Source organism: Brachycentrus maculatus, unplaced genomic scaffold, assembly GCF_059751285.1.
Source record: "Brachycentrus maculatus isolate JH-2025_06_01 unplaced genomic scaffold, ASM5975128v1 h1tg000459l, whole genome shotgun sequence".
In the NCBI taxonomy this organism is placed as follows: domain Eukaryota; kingdom Metazoa; phylum Arthropoda; class Insecta; order Trichoptera; family Brachycentridae; genus Brachycentrus; species Brachycentrus maculatus.
In genome coordinates this window covers 1472175-1490000 of record NW_028281206.1, presented here as the reverse complement: position 1 = coordinate 1490000, position 17826 = coordinate 1472175, and the positions used below count along the sequence as shown (strand labels likewise).

Genomic DNA, 17826 nt, shown 5'->3' with positions numbered 1-17826 from the left:
TGTTTTGTTTTACATATCGCTCACTCCTTTCAAGAACGTCATAAATCAAAAAACTTGATTTTTCAGGAGAACGTTTTTAAAGTTTAAAAATATAACACAATGTATTAAAAATAAATATCAAGCCACTTATTGAACTTTTTACTGTGCAACAATAAATCTTTTTAGGCAAAACGTGAAGGTTTTTTCTCCATTCAAAAAATATTTAGTATATTTAAAAAAATAAGTAAACAATATCTTTTCTTCAAAATGCAAATACAACATTTTCTGCCCTGTAGCGGGTGAATATTAAGTTAAAAATATGCCGCTTTTGCTGGGATATAGTACATTTTCTGGGCATTCTGAAAACATGCACAACTGAAAATTGTCGATTTTTGAATTATGACGTTCTTGAAAGGAGTGAGCGATATGTAGACCATGACTGTGTAACATGGTAAAAAAACATATCGGTGATTTTGTTTTGGTTGTCTTGATTTTTTTAATAAACCGTCTATTGATAGAGTGATGTACTCGCAGAATGGATCACAAATGATAGTGTGTTGCATTCATTGATCGTACGATACATTGATTGTTCTTGAAAGGAGTGGGCGATATGTTGCTGTTGTTAACACAAATAAAAAAATGTATAAAAAAATAAATATTTATGTTTTATTGATTGATTTGTCGTTCAATTTGTAGAACTCCATTTTAATTTATGTATTTATTTTAAATCAAACACAGGTTTAGTAGTAACTTAGTAGACTCAAAAAATCTGTGTTTGATTTAAAATTAATACATATATTTATGTTTTTATTATTTTTATAAATATTTCAATTTCATACTATTTCTGTGAGCCTAAGCGGCTTATTATTACGTGGTTATCGTATGATACGGATCTTTGTCTTATCTTCTTCTTTTTCTTCTGTTTGGTATTTTTTTTTTAATTACCTAACGTCCAAGTGACTCTGAAATCTAGCTACGGATTATGCATCGCAGCTTATCATGACCCTACTCAGGCTTCACTAGAGTATTTCACTAGAATGGAATCAAAATTCACTAGTATTTCACTAGAATTTCTTTATGGTTTTCATCGCCCGTGGAATTGCCCCGTTGAACGATTCACCGCAACTAGACGGGGTGATTTTCATTTGAAAGTCATTGAATGAACTCTAGTTGTTTCAGTACAACAGGGGAAACACCTGACTAACGGGAAGTACACAGATGATAGTGCATCCGCTAGCCGCAAGTGTTTATCTGTTCCGCCGGAAGTACTACCCTTTATCAGCCTTGCAATGTCGTCCAATCTTCAAAAATAATGAGATTACAACCGATTATGACGTGCGATTGTCGGTTTATATCAATCAAACTCAATGTTCAAAGTTTTGTACTGATATTTCTTGGTGGAACTGCATTTTACATATCGCTCACTCCTTTCAAGAACGTCAAAAATAAAAAAACTTGATTTTTCAGGAGAACGTTTTTAAAGTTTAAAAATATTATACAATGTATTAAAAATAAATATCAAGCCACTTATTGAACTTTTTACTGTGCAACACATCTTTTTAGGTAAAACCTGAAGGTTTTTTCTCCATTTGAAAAATATTTGGTATATTTAAAAAAAAATTAAACTATACCTTTTCTTCAAAATGCAAAATAAAACTTTCTGCCCTGTAGCGGGTAAATATTAATTTTTAATTTTGAATTAATGTTTTACTTAGTAAATACCACTATTTCTTAAAATCTACTGTGACACGTGTTTCGATGCATTCCGCATCATTTTCAAACACCATACGGTGTTTGAAAATGATGCGGAATGCATCGAAACACGTGTCACAGTAGATTTTAAGAAATAGTGGCATTTACTAAGTAAAACATTAATTAAAAATGGATAGATTTTACCACAAAGTGACTGCCGAATCAATTAAGGTAAATATTAAGTTAAAAATATGCTTCTTTTGCTGGGATAAAGTACATTTTCTGGGCATTCCAAAAACATGAACAACTGAAAATTGACGATTTTTGATTTATGACGTTCTTGAAAGGAGTGAGCGATATGTACATTTATACAGCTTCCGTGAATTTAGGCAATATGTATGATCTGTAATGAGCGCAATGGTGAACGTTCCGCAGAGGTTAAAGTGATCACCTAAGCCAGTCCATTTCGTATACCCTGTAGATGTATGTATATTATCCAATAAAAAATCGCTGTATAAATTGGTCATTATTTTTAATTACTTCATGTTTCTATAACATCATTAAGGGGATACAATGCAAGACAGTATTCATTCACCGACTGACCGCCGTAGAAGCCTTTTTTTAACTCCTTACCTTTCAATAATTCTTTCCTTTTTCAAAACCAAATATTTATTTCGAGGAAAAACTTATTTTTTCAATACAAAATCAGTGTTTAAAGGAAAATAAATTGCGTCAAATGTTACATGGGTTTAAAGAAAATTATGTTTCGATTTATCAAATACTGGGCCTGAAACACAGTTAAGATTTACGAATTCAATCGCTTATATGTGCTATATCGCTCACTCCTTTCAACAACGTCATGTTTCAAAAATCGTCAATTTTCAGTTGTACATGTTTTCGGAATGCCAAAAAATATATACTACAACCCAGTAAAAGCGGCATTTTTTATCTTTATATTTACCCGCTACAGAAAGCGTTGTTTTTGCATTTTGAAGAAAAGGTATTGTTTGATTATTTTTTAAATATACTTAATATTTTTCAAATGGAGAAAAAACCTTCAGGTTTTACCTAAAAAGATCTGTTGCACAGTAAAAAGTTCAATAAGTGGCTTGATATTTATTTTTAATACATTTTATTAATTGAAAGGAGTGAGCGACATGTATTATTTTCGCGCATACATTCATCTTACTCACTTCAGCTTTCTTTTTGTATCCAGTATTGAACAAAGTCCTCCCTCTTAGACTTCCGCAAATCTTTCGGAAGAGAATCGCGTCCAACAGAGAATAATTCTTCACGCAATCAAAATAAATAATTATGAAATAAATATGTTTGAAATCCAGCTAGTGTATTTGCCTAGAATTTTCACTCATGAATTACATGAATTTATAGTAACTTTAAACATAAAGAGTAAATCCACTCACCAGTAGGCATAGGCTATAAAAATTAAAAAGTTGAAGACTGACTAGGGTCATGATAAGCGGTGTTGCATATGCCGTTGCATATCGCTTACTCCTTTCAAGAACGTCATAAATCAAAAAACTTGATTTTTCAAGAGAACTTTTTTAAAGTTTAAAAATATTATACAATGTATTAAAAATAAATATCAATCCACTTATTGAACTTTTTACTGTGCAACTGATCTTTTTAGGTGAAAACTGAAGGTTTTTTCTCCATTTTAAAAATATTTAGTATATTAAAAAAAATAGTTAAACAATACATTTTATTCAAAATGCACATTTTCTGCCCTGCAGCGGGTAGATATTAAGTTAAAAATATGCCTCTTTTGCTGGGATATATAGGGTCCGCCATCTAAAGTTTTTTTTTTCAACTAGTGCTTATTTCGTGAATGGTAACACTTAGCTCATGTCTGATTTGACAGATAATTAGTTTTATCCTTCCGCTGAGCGAATATGGTTGTGTATACGCTTGAACAACGCTGGGAAATATTGCGACATTACTTTGAAAATCATGGTAATGTTGCAGAATGTGTGCGAAAATTGCGTACGGTTTTTGGAAGAAGAGAAGCACCGTCAGCTCCGTATGTTCGTTATCTTGTGAAAAAAGTGAAAGAAACTGGCATCCTCATCGATAAACCAAAGCGTGAAAAGCCAAAAACAGTGCGTACACCCGAGAATATCGATGTTGTGGCAGAAAGTGTGCGTGAAGCGCCATCAACATCAATTCACCGTCGTTCTCAACAATTGAACATTTCGGAGACATCATTGAGACGAATTTTGCATAAAGACCTTGGTATGACGCCATACAAAGTCCAATTGGTTCAGGAGTTGAAGCCAACTGACCATCCAATGCGTTTTCGCTTCGCTGAGTGGGCCTGCGATCGACTTACAGAAGATGCCGATTTTGCCAAAAAAATCATCTTTTCGGATGAAGCTCATTTTGATCTTGGCGGGTATGTAAACAAGCAAAATTGTCGTATTTGGGGCACAGAAAACCCGCACGCATACATTGAAAAGCCGGTACACCCAAAACGAGTCACTGTTTGGTGCGGATTTTGGTCCAGAGGCATAATTGGGCCATTTTTCTTTGAAAATGAGCAAGGAGTGGCCGTTACAGTCAATGGCGATCGTTATCGGGCCATGTTGAACGGATTTTTGTTCACAAAAATTGAAGAGGAGGATATTGGCAACATTTGGTTTCAACAGGACGGCGCTACGTGCCACACAGCCGTAGTTCAGTAGTTTTTTTTTTATAGCATTTTCAAAAAAAAAAAGTTATTTGGCGGACCCTTTAGAACATTTTATGGGCATTCCGAAAACATGAGCTACTGAAAATCGACGATTTTTTATTTATGACGTTCTTGAAAGGAGTGAGCGATATGTCAGCACGCTCGGCTACCGTTCTGAAGGTCCCGGGTTCGATTCCCAGGTGGGGGGTCAAATAAATACAAGTGATTTTTGCACTTATTTATTCAATATAACCCTGGACTGGTACCTGAAGCGGGGGGCTGATCACCTCTCCTTCATGTGTAAAACGATCAAGATAACACTGCGTTTATATGACGCAGTGCCCTATGCATCATTGGGGTGCGGATAAGGGTTTATTTTCATATGCCGTAGAAATCCGCTATTTTTTCTTATAAATTTATAAGGCGTTGTATAAATTTCATTCAGACTACAGTCTGCGCGCATTCTCCAGCACAATGGGCCGATGTTGATATTATTAAATAAACATGTATACGTGTTCTGTATATCGCCGCTGCAGTGGGTGCCTCGATTGCCTTCCTCATTACCATTTTCCAATATTTGTCGATCGTTTTACATAAATACGTATCGTGCATGTAATTACCATGTGTAATTCGGTATTGGGTTCCGTTGGTGAATGAATCTAAAGACAAACGTCCAAGTATTACTTCGTTCAAATAATACATGATACTTGAATACTTGACGGTCTGTAACCAGCTCCTCCAGAGCCTTAATTTTCTTAAAACCAGGTAACATCTGAAATAATTTATTTAAAAAAACTCAAAACACCACAAATAATATAAAAATATAATATTATTTTTTGACATCTCATCAAAGATGAAGAAGAATATGGAAGTCTGGGCATTTACGGGGCTGACGACCGTCATAGACTGGTTTAAGTGATCACTTTACACACGTGTAACATTCACCAATTCTACCCATTATTGACAACCACACTACTCAAATTCTTGGAAGTTCTATATATATGAACCAATTTAGAAACCTTGTTCTTGAATCACTAGAACTTCACTAGAGACATCTTTTGGTGAGATGTAAAGAAGCTTTTTTACTAAGCAGAAGCTCTTATATTAAAAGTGTGTAAAGTGATCACTTAAACCAGCCTATGACGGTCGTCAGCCCCGTAAATGCCCAGACTTCCATATTCTTCTTCATCTTTGATGAGATGTCAAAAAATAATATGAAAATAACTCCTGTAATTGGAGATAATCCAGATTTTATGAACAAGTATTTGAACACACTCAAAACGTTGTAAAAATATAATTAAAAATAAGTTTTTCTTCGAAATAAATACATGGTTTTGAAATGAAAAGAGTTATTAAAAGGCAAGTAGTTAAAATAAGTGTTTATAAAATAAAAGAACTGTGTTTTTAACCATTTCTTTATTGGTACATTTTTTCTCCAATAGGTTTCAACAAGAACCTTGTCATCATTAGGGTTTAACATGTACTAATTCTAAAATATTGAAATAAAAAAAATGTTTTTTTTTTTTATATATAAATTTGTCAGGGAAATAATGAATCATGTCGATACGTTCATTATTGTAGACCAAATACAAATTTATTTTTTTTTGTACTGGGCTCAAGTAACACATCAAAGTTCAAGTAGCCCCGTTCTACGGTACGTCAAATGTTACACGAGTTTGAAGAAAATTGAGTTGCTGGGCCTTATTGCACCGCTGTGCTCGGTACAAAAGATGATTGTTTTTCTTAAACACACACACCTACACGATTTCCATCTGTGACGCTGTGAAAAGTGCAGCAAAAATGCTTTTGTGCAGTTTGCGCATGTTTACCTTATTAGCTTGGAATTCCTTCGCCGGGTCCCATTGTGTCTGCTGTAATAATATCTCCTAGCCGCCGATTTCATAACACCTATTTCCTGATCACTATTTTCTGTCCGTGTGACATACTTGGATTGTATGTGGTTTTGTTATTCTCATTGTGAAATGCATACGCAAAAAATGCAAAGTATGCGATTTCTACTATTGTTGCCTTGAACTTGATTCTTTCTTCCCACATTTGGATTTTTTTATTAACATAAATTGTATATATTTATTTAAATCACAATTTTAAACTTTTTTTTTAAATTGCAGAGACCCACCAAGTCACCTTGTGGGTCTTGTCGGTGGAGTTCTTTTTTAATACATTTTTATTGTTTTTAACCATTTTAACCTAATATACACACAAAAAAGAGAGAAAAATTAAGAATATTAACAATTTTCATAATATTAACTTTTGATTCCCATTCCTTTATTTTGCCTTTGTTCCATATTTTATTTTGACCTCTAAGAAATGTATGCATATATGTATGTATTATATTATTAATTATTATATATGTAGGATATATGAATTATATTTTTAATTATTTTTTTTAATCATTCAATATGATCACAAAAGTTTTGTTTTTTAAAGTTTTTTTTTATCTTTTTCTAGACATTTCTAATTTTACAATCTCAAAATGAATAACGCAATTCTTTCCAATAAAACTTAACAATAAAGTTTTGTGCTTTTAGAGGGACCTACACCTATACTAATTATTTATTGTTTATGCTTGTTGGTAATATAATTTATTTTTATTATAATTATTCTTTTAATTTATTTTTTTAGCATTTTAATATCTTTTTTTATACTTGTAAACATATTATTCATAACTCCTTACCTTTAAATAGGCAACTCTTTTCTTTTCAAAACCATATTTATTTCGAAGAAAAACAAAAAAAGCAAAAAATTATATTAGTCAAATGTTACCTGGGTTAAAAGTAAATCAAGTTTTAACGTATGTTGGCCCTTAACCCTTTCAATACTGTAGGGACATATTGTCCCAGAGAATTTCTAATAATTACTAAAAACAATTTAAATGCTTACAAATGCATTGGGATCTGGGATTTTAGTACTGTACGGTCATAGGTTCGTAAACAAGTCCAAACCGGTTTTTTGTTTCTTTTTAGTGCAACATATATTTTATATGCTCTGCTATTTTCTAACCCTCATTCGCACCCAATGGTGCATAGGGCACTGCATCATATAAACGCAGTGTTATCTTGATCATTAACACACGAAGAAAAGGCGATCAGCCCTCCGCTTCAGGTACCAGTCCAGGGTAATAAAATGAATAAATATCTTTAGTCCAGGGTAATGTAATGAATAATCCACTATTTTACTACCATAAAATACTGTTGGGACACATACCACCCACTCACCAATACTATTGGGACAATGTCCCAATTATTATTTGGCAATAATCAATAAATAATATGGTCATTTATTTAATTATTTGTTTTTACCGTCAAACTAAATTAGCAAGAAATATTTTGCGCTATAAATATTAAATGAATTATTAAAATAAAATAAAAATCGTATTGAAAGGGTTAACGATGGGGGATATTTAAAGTTTAGTCGCGAAAGGTTTATCATAAATAAGTGTTTTTCGCCGACTTTTTGAACGCTTTATTTTTATTTTTAAGTGTTTTTGGCGTATCTCCGCACAATAATTAATAATAAAAATAATAAAACCCTTATCCGCACCTCAATGGTGCATAGGGCACTGCTTCATATAAACGCAGTGTTATCTTGATCGTTATATATGAAGGAAAGGTGATCAGCCCTCCGCTTCAGGTACCAGTCCATGGTAATTTTGAATAAATATTACAGCGAAAAATTCACTTATATTTATTTTACCCCCCTTGGGAATCGAACCCGGGACCTCTAGAACGGTAGCTGAGCATGCTGACCATTACACTACGGAGGCGGACTATAATTACGCATTACCGCACAATAATTACGCATTTTAATTGCGCCATTTAAAAAATGATCCTATTAAGATATGCTCATACGAAGTTTATAGTTAAACTTTTTTTAAACAAGTATTTATTTGATAAATTAGTCAATTAGTATTGTTGTGGATATAACAAAGACGAATATACTTTTATTACATTCTTCTGTACGTTATTCAATGTACATAGGTACGAGTTTAATGGTGGGTAGCTTAGGATTTGGATCACAGTCGTGCGAAGAATGTTCACATCCGGCATAAAGCCCCAAAAATGCTCATTTGACATTTCGCTCACTCCTTTCAACAAAGTCAAATATCTAAAAACTTGATTTTTCATGAGATCGTTTTTTGAGTTTAAAAATATAATAAAATGTATTCAAATAAATATCAAGCCACTCATTTGAACTTTTTACTGTGCAACAGATCTTTTTTGGTAAAACCTGACTGTTCTTTCTCCATTTGAAAAATATATTTAGTACATTTAAAAAAAATAATTAAACAATACCTTTTCCTCAAAATGCAAAAACAGCACTTTCTGCCCTGTAGCGGGAAATATTAAGTTTAAAATATGTCGCTTTTGCTGGGATATATATAGTACATTTTCTGGGTATTCCGAAAACATGCACAACTGAATATTGACGATTTTTGATATATGACGTTGTCGAAAGGAGTGATCGATTTACGTAGTGTATAGCGGTCAGCACGTTCGGCTAATTTGACCCTTATGTGTGTCGGTGGTACCGTGGTAAGTGTCGCGGACTCTCAAATCAGAGTTCCTCGGTTCGAACCCACTCTATCACATTAAAAAAGAGAAATATTTGCGTTTTTATTATTTACACAAATATTTCAATTTCATACTATTTCTGTGAGCCTAAGCGGCTCATTATTAGAAATAGGTATCAAATTGTGGTAGAGTGGGTTCGAACCGAGAAACCCTGACTTGAAAACTAAGTCCGCGACACTAACCACGGGACCACAACCCGACGCAATTTGATACCTATTTTCTAATAATGAGCCGCTTAGGCTCACAGAAATAGTATGAAATTGAAATATTTGTGTAAATAATAAAAACACAAATATTTCTATTTAAAATATAAAAAAAAACAAGATTTGGCCACACTCGAAATATTGCAAATATTTGTAGCGTTTTAGTGCCTATTTTCTCGTTTTTCATTTTTCGCTAACAAATTTAGGTTAGGTCACAATTTCAGAGTGCAATAGTGCCTCCCCTGCCTAACCGTTGATTCGGTTCTACGCCCGCCAGCTCCAACTGTACCCGATGTCAAGTAGATTATTCGCGGAATTAATAACAGTTAACGTGTCGCGACTAGCGGAGACAATATATATAATTTGAAAAAAAAACTTTTCCCGAGAGCTAAACTGGCACTACACAACGGAGTCCTGGTTCCCACCCTAAAGGTGGTGACTGACCGGAGCATTTCGTCGTAACATCGCTCGCGGCGAGCATCACCGAGCATCCGAAACTATGGATGTAGCGCTTTTTTTTTTGAATTACCTAACGTCCAAGTGACTCTGAAATCTAGCTACAGCTTATGGAACACCGTTTATCATGTCCCTACTCAGGCTTCAACTTTATAAGTTTCATAGCCTATGCCTACTTGTGAGTGGATTTACTCTTTTTGTTTAAAGTTTCTATAATTTCATGTAATTCATGAGTGAAAATTCTAGATGGATGGAGCGCTCGGCTCGGTGTAGGTACTGACTGCCTGAATGCTCGTATCGTAACGTGTCACGCTACGGCGAAATGTGTATCGTGTATATTATTTTTTGATATCTCATCAAAAATGAAGAAGAATATGGAAGTCTGAGCATAAGGGTTTAAGTGATCACTTTACACACGTGTAACATTCATAAATTCTATCCATGATTGACAACCACACTACTCAAATTCTTGAAAGTTCTATACATGGTATATGAACCAATTTTGAAACATTGTTCTTGAATCACTAGGACTTCACTAGAGACATCTATTGGTGAGATGTAAGGAAGCTTTTTATTAAGCAGAAACTCTTATATTAGTATGTGAGATCCGAACCCTGGATTATAATCACAAACATGAGAAACGCCAGAAAATACCATTTTCATATTTTTATATTTTTGTATGTATATGTGTATGTTTTTGTGTGTGTATCACTATTTGGTGTAAAAATAATTGGAAATAATCCAGATTTGTGAACAAATATTTGTACACACTCAAATGTTGTAAATATTCATTCAGTACCCAAATAAAAATGTGAAATAAATAGCATTTTCAAAAAATAAAATTTCCAAAACAACCCACTGCACGAGATTTACATTCTAATTAGCGAGTTGGCACTGTTTTATTTTTGTATTTTTTTTTTAACACGAGTATGACCGTATTTTTCCGTGTTCAGTCAACCATGAAAGAATTCAATACTATTTAGATGATAGGCCTTCGATATGACGAGATTTTTATGCGTCTCGATTTTGACGAAACACGATTATTATATGATGGCATCCTAAAATGTTGATATCGTGGTATTTTGGTATGTCGAAATTTTGGTGATTTTTTTTCCAATAAATGTTTTTTTTTCGTTTCTTTTCACATGTCGAAATTTTGTATTTTTTTTTTTTAGTAAATTATAATCCAAAATAATGGTTGGTATTTTAGTATTTCGACATTTTTATATGAGGGTATTTCGGTATGCCGGATGTTGATATGCATGAAATGTTGGTATTTATGTATGTCGAATTATTTTTTTTAATGATTGGTAAATAAAAATTTTATTTGACAGTATTTTGGTATGTCGCAAGGTTAAAGAGTTTATTTTATTATTTTTATCAATTTTTTGTGATGGTATTTTGGTATGTCAAAATGTTGATATGGTGGTATTTTCTCATGTCTAAATCAGGGGTGGGTCACATGTCCACAAGGTATTTGCTGATGTGGTTGGAGATTTTGTTGAGCCAAACAATAATGGCAATGCGTGTGTCCTTGTTCTAGCGTGCGTGGTGCGGTGGTGCGAGTGCGCGCACAGCCCCGGGCTGGCGGGTCTGCCGGAGGCTCGCGAGGCGTACCTCAACGGCTCCTCCTACATGCGCATGCTGTACACCGTCTCCCTGCACGACCACACGGGCATCAGCTTCCGCTCCTGCGTCGGTGAGTACCGCCAGATTTAAATATTACCCTGGACGCATAGACCGGAATAGCAAAGGAGGTGTCATTTGTTGCGGCAGACCAATCCACGGGATTGAGACCACAGAAGAAGAAGTATTTCCCTGGACACATTGTCTATGAAATGATGCTGGTCTGCTGGCAGCTTGTCTTAATCAGCTGTCATTAAATTTATTTATTTTTCCCCATACTCATAATTGCAAATTACAATTCACAATAATGTGCACACTGGGTTTGCACGTGCTCAACACACCTTTCTTAATTGTATCGATAATGCTCGTCTCAGCTTTGCATTCCTTCCTTATTTCACTATTCGAACATCTATCATACATCGGTTTGTCGCACATTCTTCTGAGAGATCGCAAAATCAAAAGCAGTCATAGTTAATATTAAAGATTTCTCTTTAAGTCTTTCACGGCTGATATTTGTCTCTTCCAGGCGGCGAGCTGTTCTCCCAGCGCTCCAACGGGTACTCGGTGCAGCTGTCGGCGCTGGCGGAGCACGTGCTGCTCACGGTCAAGTGGCCCAGCCGGCCGCGCCTAGAGGTGCGCCTGCCGCTGCGGCCGCTGGACAACCGCTGGCACTACGTGGGGCTGGTCTACCGCCCGCCGGAGCTCACCCTCAGCGACGAGAGCGGACACAGCGTGGTGAGTGCGACGGAACCGTAATGATCAATAGGGAATTAGCATCGCAGTGCAGTGTTTTCAAACAAATGTGAAGATCAAATGGACTGACAGTCCTTTTTTAACAAAAAAATACAACTTGGTAGACTTAAAATATCAGTATTTCATTTAACATTTAATACATAAATTAAAATGGAGTTCTACAAATTAAATCTCCAATCTAAAAATATATATGATTTAAAATTAGTATAAATATAGTTTGTATTAAATGTAATATAAGCAGCTAACTGAAGAAATAAAATAAAATAAAAGAAAAAAATCACACCGTACTCACCGAAGAATCCGCAGTGCATTGTCTGAAGAAGACCCGTTGTCCATTGTAGTACATTGAATCTTTCTTCTGCAGGTGGTGGCTAACGCGACGTACAACTCGGCGGTGCTGAGCACCCCGGAGCTGGAGGACGAGCAAGCGGTGCTGCAGGTGGGCAACATGTTCTCGGGCTGCCTGCTGGAGGGGCCCGGCCTGCTGTTCAACACCTCGGCCATGCAGCACTGGAACGTGGCGCTCGGCAAGTGCCCGCTCTCCACCGACAAGTGTAAGTGCCTATGAGTCACTCCTTTCAAGAACGTCATAAATAAAAAATCGTCAATTTTCATTTGTGCATGTTTTCGGAATGCCCAGAAAATGTACTATATCCCAGCAAAAGCGGCATATTTTTAACTTGATATTTACCTGCTACAGAGTAAAAAGTGTTGTTTTTGAATTTTGAAGAAAAGGTATTGTTTAATTATTTTTTAAATCAACTAAATATTTTTCAAATGGAGAAAAAACCTTCAGGTTTCACTTAAAAAGATCTGTTGCACAGTAAAAAGTTTAGTAAGTGGCTTGATATTTATTTGTAATACATTGTATTATATTTTTAAACTTAAAAAACGTTCTCCTGAAAAATCAAGTTTTTTGATTTATGACGTTCTCGAAAGCAGTGAGCGATATGGGCTCAGGGCCCATTGGTGGCCTCTCAGCACCAGATCTTGCAAGTTTGTCGGCAGCCTCGTTGCCCATGACACCACAATGCCCGGGTACCCAAACCAGCCTTGCCGCGTTTTTCTCGCCCTGGCGGTTTAGAGCCTCTATGCATTCATGGGTTAGTTTAGATCTTATCTCAACGGAGCCTTGGGCCTTAAGCGCCGCCTGGCTGTCCGAGAGGATGTAGATCTTTATGATGTAGTATGATCGGTATAGGTTCATGTGGGCGCACTCCATGATTGCGCTGTTGTAACCAGTTACTATTTTTAATAAATACTTTTGATAATTTTTTTGTTTTTGATCGCGTAGTCCGCCTGACAAATGTTTAGTTACTATGTCTCTACAAATATAGTTTAGTTATCTAGGGTAAGTACTAAAATTATTACCTACAGTTAACACTTTTAATTCATTTTTTTTTTTACTTTGATGTGCCGTAAGATTAATTTTTAGTCTACTAATTGTTCAACGTTATATTAAAATTATACAACATTATGATTGTAATTTTAATCAATGTTTTACTTAGTAAATACCACTATTTCTTAAAATCTACTGTGACACGTGTTTCGATGCATTCCGCATCATTTTCAAACACCGTATATATTTTCAAATACGGTGTTTGAAAATGCATCGAAACACGTGTCACAGTAGATTTTAAGAAATAGTGGTATTTACTGAGTAAAACATTAATTAAAAATGGATAGATTTTACCACAAAGTGACTGCCGAATCAATAAATGAAAGAATAATTTTCGTTTAATGTAGTTTGTGTTGCAAACTCCTTCCCTAACCACTCTAGTGTACTCTCTATTGGAGGGGTATCATTAAGTATTATTTGTATCATGACTGTTATAGCTTGACCGCAGTTAATATATATTTCAAAAACAAAATAATAATGAATGTATCCTCCAGGTGTGGACAGAAAAGATGTGCTGACGACTCCTCCGGTGGACCACTGCTACCACGAGCCCTGCATGAGGCACGGGGTCTGCCTCTCCCGCCCCGATAAGTAAGACATATATCCAAAACACATTACATACAAATAGTAGAAGCACATTACGGCTATTATCCTTGGCTCTACCCGACCGAGTTTCTCCAGGGTATGCTTGGCTACAGTATTATTTTTTGACATCTTATCAAAGATGAAGAAGAATATGGAAGTCTGGGCATTTACGGGGCTTACGACCGTCATAGGCTGGTTTAAGTGATCACTTTACACACGTGTAACATTCACCAATTCTACCCATTATTGACAACCACACTACTCAAATTCTTGGAAGTTCTATATATATGAACCAATTTAGAAACCTTGTTCTTGAATCACTAGAACTTCACTAGAGACATTTATTGGTGAGATGTAAAGAAGCTTTTTTTTTTTTTTTTTTACTAAGCAGAAACTCTTATATTAGTATGTGAGATCCGAATCCTGGATTATAATCACACACATGAGAAACGCCAGAAAATACCATTTTCATTTTTATGTGTGCTGGCTATTTCTTTCTCATGTGTGCTGGCTATTTCTTTCTCATGTGTGCTGGCTACAATAGTTTAGAGACTAGAAGGAATGTGTATTTGATTACGCATTTTTATCCATTTTTGCGCGGTATGATCGATTATCCTGAAATTACCTGGAACATTGGTCTGTATGTTCCCGATAGTTACCTAAGAAAGCGTTGACATAGATTGTTTTATATTCCTATACACAGGACCAACCTGCCGATGGTTATGCCTGTAGGAAGAGCTACCGCCATGTTGAACAATATCACATTGGATATTGATCTGTTCCAAGTGTCCGAAGGAGTTTTCCGAAGCGGGATTCTTCTACACCTTTAAGTCTTCTTACTTACTTTTAATATATGCGCCTTGAATATTGTTTGTTATGTATTAGGGGGTTGAATTAGTTCTCGCCGTTTATAAAAATTTAATATTTCTCTGTGATTTAAATAGATTCTTTTCGTTTTTTTTTGTTTTCCTGTCCCCTGCTGCCTCGAACACCCACGTGGCACTTTTAACCGCCTCAAACCGCCTCAAAATTAAGGCTATGGGCCTTGTTCATCGGCAGGGAAACTGGGTCCCGTATGCTCTGAAGGAGAGATATATGGAAAGGCGACTTTGCATGTGTGATTCACTCTTGCAACGGCATCACAGAAAAGGTTTTTTGCATCGCGTCATCACCAGCGATGAGAAGTGGATCTTCTTTGTCATCTGCCAGCCAGGTCAGCCACTCCCTGCTGAATCCAGCATTGCAAAACGCAACATTCACGGCTCAAAAACGATGCTTTGCATTTGGTGGGATCAGAAGGGAGTAATTTTTTTAGAGCTTCTCAAAGCAGGCCAAACAGTCACAGCAGAGGTTTACAAGCAGCAAATGATCAAACTGAAAACAGCAATTGAAGAAAAACGACCAGAATACGCAGCCAGGCACGAGTCGATTCTCATTCTGCACGACAACGCGCGCCCTCATGTTGCCAAAGTGGTAAAAGAACAGATAAACTCCTTCGGCTGGGAGGTTCTGTCACACCCGCCCTACTCCCCTGACGTCGCACCATCCGATTATCATCTGTTTCGGTCCATGCAGCATGGATTATCGGGAGTAATTTTCAAAAGTTATCGAGAAGTCGAGTTATGGGTTGAAAATTGGATTGCCTCAAAAGACAAGGTTTTCTTTTATAGGGGAATACGACTTCTTCCTGAAAGATGGGCCAAAGTAGTCGAGAAAGAATGGCAATACTTAAAATAAATTCTTACTTTTGAAAAAAAAAAAAAATTCAATTCAAAATACTACAAAAAACGGCGAGAATTAATTCAACCCCCTATTATATATTAATTTTTTGTTGTTGAATAAATTGAAATTGAGAAAATTACTTTGAACAAATATAATTCACAACATTCTGAGTGTGTCCAAATACTTGTTAAAAAATCTGGGTTTCTCCATATAGGAGTTATTTTTACATTTTTCACATTTCAAGATATTGTAGTCGTACAGGAGAATGTGACCAACTAACAAAACGTAAAATGTTCAGGAGGGCCATTTACGTCACTTTTGCTTGGCAAGAAAATAAACATTAACGCAGTTAGTCATTTTTGACAAATCTATATATTATGCTTCCAAGTTTAAAATCCTTTGGGATTTTTTCAGGGCAATATTAAGCTAGTAAGATATCAAATAGTCAATGATCACGTTTTTGTAAAACATTCACTTGGTCACTTTTTCCTGTATGACTACGATATATGAGGAAGAATATGGAAGTATTGTGGCACGTATGTCTGAGAATAGATGTACGTGGCAGGTGTTTGACTGGAGGCCTAGAACAAGATGCAGAAGTGTGGGTAGGCCCAAGACAAGATGGTCCGATGACATTAGGAAAGTGGCGGGCCTGCACTGGAAGAGAGTCGCGTCCAACAGACAACTGTGAAGTCCAAGAGGGAGGCCTTTGTTCAATACTGGACACAAGAAGGCTAAATATATGGAAGTCTCTGTATTTACTAGGCTTATGACCTGACATAGGCTGGTTAATTGATCACTTTACACACGTGAAACATACACTATACCGCTGACAACCTCAGTTTATATGAAAAAATCAGTGTTGCAGTATTTGTGAAGTGAAATATCAATCCTTTTGTTAAAATTAAACACTTGAATAAACCACTTTAATGAGTTTTATTTATATTTAAATATAAATTATTATTTATATTTAAATATTTATATGTATTTATTTTTAAATTCAGATAAAACGTTAATTAATAATTTACTGTTTCAAAATACGTCACCATTATTATCAATGTTTCCTTTTACAAAAAATCTTGTTCCTTAACCCCCCTCCCTTTATTTAATAACCTATATATATACACCTAAATATATTTTTGTTCGTTAGTTTTAATTTGTACCAGAAGATGAAAACATCTGCCGTTTTCGGAACTAGTCGTAAATATAAATAAAACTCAATAAAGTGGTTTATTCAAGTGTTTAATTTTAATAAAATAATCATGTCATTCCACAAAGTTAATGCCGAATCAATAAATAATATAAATATTAATTCATTGATGTAGATACGAGTGCCGTTGCGCCGCACGCTATTCGGGCAACAACTGCCAGATTGACAACGGCCCCCCGTGCAACTCGGCCCCCTGCCTCAATGGGGGCCACTGCGAAGAGACCAAGCAGGGCGACTACGTGTGCACCTGCACCAAGGGCTTCTATGGTGAGTCTCTACATTCTGTAAAAATATTTTCATTTATTGTAGAGAATTATATGTACGCACTGCTGTTGAATTTCTTTCATGCATTATTTGTAATTTTGATAGATGTGGAATTTTGGCTGACAGTAATGCCCTCAGTTGAACATGTCGCTCACTCCTTTCAAGAACGTCATAAATCAAAAAACTTGATTTTTCAGGAAAAACGTTTTTAAAGTTTAAAAATATGATCAAATATATTAAAAATAAATATTAAGTCACTTATTGAACTTTTTACTGTGCAACAGATCTTTTTAGGTAAAACCTGAATGTTTTTTCTCAATTTGAAAAATATTTAGTATATTTAAAAAAATAATTAAACTATATCTTTTCTTCAAAATGCCAAAATAACACTTTCTGCCCTGCAGCGGGTAAATATTAAGTTAAAAAAAATTTGCTGGGATTTAGTACATTTTCTGGGCATTCCGAAAATATCCACAACTGAAAATTAATGGTTTTTTATTTATGACGTTCTTGAAAGGAGTGAGCGATATGTATGCACGCTGTTGAATTTCTTTCGTGCGTTATTTGTAATTTTGATGTATGTGGAATTTTGTCTAACAGTAGTGCCCTCAGTTGAACATTTGTTAAGAATATGACTTTCTCCAATTTAACGCACTAGG

At 35.3% G+C, this 17826-nt stretch overlaps 1 protein-coding gene across 2 annotated transcripts in view; it reads left to right on the top strand.

Moving 5' to 3' along the window:
* Positions 1 to 17826, top strand: part of crb (cell polarity complex component crumbs) — a 101098-nt gene that overhangs the window by 34190 nt on the left and 49082 nt on the right. For both annotated transcript variants that reach the window (XM_088271719.1, XM_088271718.1), the window contains exons 2-6: positions 11152 to 11307; positions 11761 to 11969; positions 12352 to 12541; positions 13881 to 13977; positions 17019 to 17170. In XM_088271719.1, the coding sequence (XP_088127845.1) occupies positions 11152 to 11307; positions 11761 to 11969; positions 12352 to 12541; positions 13881 to 13977; positions 17019 to 17170 (804 nt within the window). The remainder of the gene's footprint in view (positions 1 to 11151; positions 11308 to 11760; positions 11970 to 12351; positions 12542 to 13880; positions 13978 to 17018; positions 17171 to 17826) is intronic.